Here is a 6,308-nt window from a genome sequence, read left to right as displayed (position 1 = left end):
ATGAATCCTAAGCACTAGGCAGTTCTCTAATTTTTCCATTGGCATTTGGGGAAGGGCAAATGTGATTCTCATTGTATTTAGTAGATGTGCCATTTTATTCGTAGGGCAGTTTGCACCTACATAGGAGTTGAGGCATATGCTTATCATGTTGCGTAACTTGTGTTATTTATCACAACTCACACCATGTACCTTTTGAAGACGCCATGTACCTTTTGAGGTAATATTTAGTAGATATTTAAACACTTTCAAGGTCTTCTATGCTGAGTCTGTCCAATTAAACCTCAAATAATCTGGAGGCAAATAAACTTTAAAAACAATGCTGTAATAGAATTAATGACAACAAACTTTATACAAGCAGCAAGTCCTCGAATGACGTCATTTCACAATAATGTGGACATGAAAAAAAACATTCTTAGCTGGAGCCATTTTCTGTGTGGAGTTTGCATGTTCTCTCCATGTCTGGATGGGTTTTCTCCAGGTACTCTGGTTTCCTCCCACATCCCAAAGCTGTGCCTGTTGGGTGCGTTGGTGTGTCTGTATGGCCCCAGTCTAAGCGAGTGTGGGTGTGTGTGAGCATGCCCTGTGATGGGATGGAGGTCTGTCCCAGGCTGGTTTCTGCCTTGCTGGGATAGGATCTGGCCATCCAGGACCCTGAACTGCAATAAGTGGGTAAATAATTATCTTACTTGTTTTTATTAATCTTTCTTAAATGTATGTATAGCTCACATTTATTTCAATATTTAATATTAGAAATGTTTTGGTCTTTATTTAGAAGTTTGGTGATGTTTTTGTGACCAGAAATATGCTGTAGGTACTTAATTCTTTTTTATAATCAATTAGCAAAACTGGTTTTGTTATACATCCTTTTGCCTAAAGTCATAGTTTCCAAGAACCTATCAAAGACCTTAAGTGAAGACTCACTGTATTGGAAAATATTAGACTCTATGATATATAATGAGATAACTCAAAATCAACTCAAATTTATTATGTATCTAATATGTGCCAAATATTATGACAGGTACTTGCATAAATAATTTTATTGAATCCTCATAACTTCATTTTAACAGGTTTTCAAATTGAAGGTCAGAGAAATCTGGACATATGATCAAGCTGGTAAGATTTGGGGTATCTGATTTGGGCTTTACTGTATGCTATTGCCTTCTCATCTACATAGTAAACATGCTTTTAAGCTCTAAACTACTTAGGTGTATTCAAATGTTTCTCCAGAAAGATTTTCTTTTGACATTAGAGAAATAAGCCAAGCTTTTTTCATTCTTACTAACGTAATATTCCAAGTCTCCAACCTCAGGACAATTTCTAGTGCTATAACTGTATTGTATAACATGAATGAAACACAAACATAAGGCTTGACCATGTTTATATTAAAAGAGATAAAATCAAATAAAAATTGAAATTGTTATTCTCTTTCAAAAGGGAAGTATAAAAGGATTCTTCAAAAAGTAGATACTTAGGTGCATTATCTGCTTTAAAATCAATTGTTATTTTACAGAAGGGGTTAACATAGAGAACCTTAACTCTGAAGTATTATTATACCAACTAAATGCTTATTTTAAATGAAGCCAAATCATCTTTGGCACCACAATGAAAATAATTGAAATTTGACATTCAAATTTTCAGAAATGCCACAGCTATATCAAGTGCAGTATTCCTTGACTTTGAAGAGCTTTGCAAAAATGCACTTATCAGGAATAAGAACATCTTAGTCACTAATAACGAAATTAAACTATTGGATTCTACTTTAGTCTTTTGTCTCCTTATCTGTTTCATGTCCCAAATCTGATTGAGATGTACTCTCTTCAGGCCACCAAGCCAGTAGGTATGAATGAAGCCTTTCACCCTAGAACACACCTGAAATACTTTTTTTTTTTTTTTTTTTTTGAGACAGAGTCTCACTCTGTTGCCCGGGCTAGAGTGAGTGCCGTGGCGTCAGCCTAGCTCACAGCAACCTCAAACTCCTGGGCTCAAGCAATCCTTCTGCCTCAGCCTCCTGAGTAGCTGGGACTACAGGTACGTCCCACCATGCCTGGCTAATTTTTTTTTATGTATTTTTAGTTGTCCGATTAATTTCTTTCTAATTTTAGTAGAGACGGGGTCTCGCTCTTGCTCAGGCTGGTCTCGAACTCCTGAGCTCAAACGATCCACCCACCTCGGCCTCCCAGAGAGCTAGGATTACAGGCGTGAGCCACCGCGCCCGGCCCTGAAATGCTTTTAAATGTCAACTCTTGTTCCATGGTCATAAAGCTGGGTTGCATATGCATGCACAGCACCCAGTGTTCTTGCCCTCAGGTTGTGTTTTGAGTCCTGATAAAGTAAACAAATAAGCTGCCTTTTGGAAACTCAGCTTTTTCCAACAGGGGCCAAAAGAGGATAACACAATAAATGCTCCATTGCTTTCTTAGGCTAACCTTATTCATAAAGCTATATTTTGAGCATGACTTTTATTTTATAATTTGACTTATGGTCTACCTGCACACGTGGACTCACTCTAAGGATCATGAACATAAACATCAGTCCACATGTTCCCTGCTAAGATAACACAAGTAGGTTAATGGAAATCATGGAGTGTAATGAAGAATAATCAATGTACCTTTCTTCTTTTATCAAATATCTTTTTATTTGATTTTCTTAGGAAGCCAGGCCTATGGATTATAGTGAGGGAGGCTAAAGTATTGGCTGTTTCCAGATGACTATGAATGTTTCACTCTCAAATGTGGGGAAAAGGAGATGGGGAACTGCAAGAGGTACCAGCACCAAATGGACAGAACCAGTGAAACGTTTCTGTCGTCAAAACAAATTGCTGTGCTTAATATCTTCTGAAAATTATTTATGAAGCTCTTATGAGTTTTAGAAGTAGTGTAGTTTATTTAAAAATTTACTAAATTGCAAGCTTTCTCTATAAATGTTCAGCTTCTGAAATGACTCTGTTTTTAGCACTCATTTGCACATTTGGCCTTGTTGTTTTATATCTTAGTACTCTAACAAGATTTACAATTCCTTGAGGATAAATTTCTTGTTTTATATTACTTAGTATTTCCTATATTTTATCTACTTTTATGGTCAATAGAATCTGAAAAAGTCTATGAGTTAGGTTTCAGGTGATCAATGCACTCTCTGAAATTGTGTGTTAAATTTTGTCATATAAGTGCATAAACATTTTTCTAGGGCAGGGTGCACTGACTTTTTAATGTTTTCAAAGAGGTCCAAGATCAAAAAAGTTTAACTACAACTGCTTTTGTATAGGTAAGGATCATTGAACATTTGTAGAATGATAAATGGAATATTTCTTTCATCTTCAGATAAAATCTTTCAATATTTTGTGTCTACCATATTTTCATTCATGTTTTCCTGTTGCATTCAGAATTATAGAATGCTAGAAGTGGATAGAAAGTTTTAAGGCATGTAGTCCATTGCCCTTACAAAAGAGAAAATTGATACCAAGTAAGGTTATATAACTTCTGTGAAGATATTAAATTAGTAAAAACAGAAATGGGAACAGAAAGAACATCTTCACATTTTCAGGCTAATTCTGACTTGATATCAGTAAAAGATCCAGGAAAAAGGCAAACTGCTCAGCAAGATTTATTTAGAATATGTGATTAGCTTCATTTTGCCAGTGAGACTTTCATCACCATCCTCATCACCATTGTTTTCCATATTATCATTATATTCTCTCCAGAGATTTACATGTTTGCCTACAGCAAAAAGATTTAATTCTGATCAATTTTCCTCTTCTCTTTCCCCTTCCCCATCAAATAAATAATCTGTAACTAAGACAGAAGATATCCACTTGAAGACATAGCCTGGCGTGTTTTATTTAACATATCCATAAGCTTAACCATCAAAAAAAAATGTTCTAACCTGAATGTCATAGATAGTGAAAGGAGACAGGTCTCTCAGAATAAACGACCCAGACACATTCATTCCAGTCTTGTAGAGCTTATTATTTACATAGATAGAATACTCAGTGACAACGCCATTTGGGTTTGAAGGAGATGTCCAGATGACACGTACAGCTGTACTGTTGATGATGACAACCTCTGGAGGAAGCATGCCCTGAGGCTCTAGAATTAAAGGAAGAAACTGAATAAACTCCAGCTGTCTCTGAAAAAGCACTTGTTAAACTAAATGCAGATTAGTATTTAGGTTTAGCAAAGCGTTCGTTGCTTATCTGCTTTTCTCTGATGGAGTTATCACAGTCTGTAGTCCTCTGTAAATTGGCTTATTAGACTCTCAGTTAGAAACCATAAGAATTGGTGGTAAAATGCTTTGTATCACCAGCATAGTGCTAATCTTCAATACTATGTGACCAGTGGGATATGATGATAAATTATTCACCCAACTGCATCACTAGCACGTATCTATTATATGTCTTTTTTTCCATCTTTTAACTCCATACCTCCCAGGTGCGGGCAAGGAGGGAAGGAAAGACAATTTGCACCTTAAGCAAAAAAAAAAAAAAAAAAAAAAATTCAAATACATTGAGGCTGGTGGAACGTGAAAAATCATTTGATGTTACTAGCTTGTAACTCAAGCAATACGAAGCAATAATGCAATATTGTCATTATGTAAATGATTTTGAATGTTGATTACCATAGGTAATGATGAAATCTAACATAAGAAAAAAATCTTGCTTAGCATTAAATTACACAATTATTCAAGCATGTCAGAAATAACTATGCAAAGACCTATTTTTATCATCAGAACCCATCTTAACTAGTTGAAAAATTGTCCTTGTGATCCATCCTATTTTACAAACAAAAGGTGCCGACCTTTGGCATCAAAAAGGGAAATGGTTTCCACACTTAAAGAGCTCTGCTAATGACCTGGAACACTTGCTTGGGAGGTAATGATATTATAATGTTTATAATGAGACTTTATAAAGCCAAAAAGATTAGAAAGACCATTCCAAACACATTTCAGATTCACAAGTTGCTTCCCTTGCTTCCTCCTCCTTGCTAACTGGCTTAGAAATGAGTCTCAGGCAATTTTTCTCAGTGGCTGAACTTCTACCTATCATTTCTCGTGACTCAGGTCTCCCTCACTGCGTTTGGCTGTCGTTTCGAAAAACAGATTGCCGTTGAGAGCATATCTTAAAAAAAAAATGTTTCTAAATGTCACCATTTTATTGATGTAAGCTCAGCTCCAAAATAAGCAACACACTGAAAAGAACAGGAACAAACTGGGCTAACGTTCCATTATTAGAGCCTTGTGCTGCCGTCTCAACGGGACCACTTATTGATCCGCTACTTGACGACAGCGAGCACTTAAGCATTTTAGCCCGGGCCCCCTTCCCTCCAACACCGGAAATTTTACAATGGAGGGATGACTGATCTCAACCGCAGCAAGAATCAATCAATTCCATTCGCATCTCTGTGGCCACGTATCCTTAGAATCTGGACTCACCCCCATCGCAGGTGGTGGCCTTCAGTACTGCACTGTTGATGCTGTGGACTCCATTGAAGACAGAGATAAAAACCCGATACTCTGTGTTTGGATTTAAGCTGTCAATGACATGTGAGTTTACATCTGGGAAGACTTTAAGAGATTCATTTGAGGTAGCAGAACTCCAAAAAAGTGTATAATATTCAACATCACCTTGTAGGTCTTGAAAACCTGTTAACAATAAAAGTAGGACAAAAAATGTAAATGTGGCGGATCTAAAAGGGTCTCAGGGGAAAAAGAGAATAAATTCTATTGTTAGTTTTTTTTTTTTTTTAGAGACAAGGTCTTGCCTTGTTGCCCAGGCTGCAGTGTAGTAGCGCAAAGCCATAGCTCACTGTAACCTCAAACTTCTGGGCTCAAGGTGATCCTCCTGTCTCAGCCTCTCATGTAGCTGGGATGATAGGTAGTGCACTCATTTTTTAAAAAGCTTTTGTAGAGATGGAGTCTCACTATGTTGTCCAGGCTGGTCTCCAACTCCTGGCCTCAAGAGATCCTCCCACATTAGCCTCACAAAGCACTGGAATTATAAGAGTGAGCTACTGTGCCCAGACTCATTAGCTATTTTTAGAATGGAAAAAAAGGCAGCTTATGGAACCTTTTATTTGGAAAAGTTAAAAAAGCTTATGGATCCTTCCTTTTGATGGGGCTGGTGGTGATAGTTTTTTTCTTTTTTTAAGAAATTTGAAATTTTTTCCATCCTATTATTAATTACAAAGAGCCTCATATAAGAATATGAATGTTCTAAAAGTCCCATAAGCTTTTAAATTTCCATTAAATATTTTAATCTTGCTACTTACAATTATTCAACTAATATTCAAAACTTTGACATAACACTTAAGAAAGAA

At 36.5% G+C, this 6,308-nt stretch overlaps 1 protein-coding gene across 1 annotated transcript in view; it reads right to left on the bottom strand.

Moving 5' to 3' along the window:
- Positions 1–6,308, bottom strand: part of USH2A (Usher syndrome 2A (autosomal recessive, mild)) — a 301,921-nt gene that overhangs the window by 225,043 nt on the left and 70,570 nt on the right. The window contains exons 7-8 of the mRNA XM_012638316.1: positions 5,425–5,634; positions 3,880–4,082 (exon numbers count right to left, since the gene is read on the bottom strand). Of these exons, the coding sequence (XP_012493770.1) occupies positions 3,880–4,082; positions 5,425–5,634 (413 nt within the window). The remainder of the gene's footprint in view (positions 1–3,879; positions 4,083–5,424; positions 5,635–6,308) is intronic.

This window comes from Propithecus coquereli, unplaced genomic scaffold (genome assembly GCF_000956105.1).
Source record: "Propithecus coquereli isolate 6110/MARCELLA unplaced genomic scaffold, Pcoq_1.0 Scaffold129, whole genome shotgun sequence".
Lineage (NCBI taxonomy): Eukaryota > Metazoa > Chordata > Mammalia > Primates > Indriidae > Propithecus > Propithecus coquereli.
The sequence above is the reverse complement of the archived record's forward strand: the minus strand, read 5'-3'. Positions and strand labels throughout refer to the sequence as shown.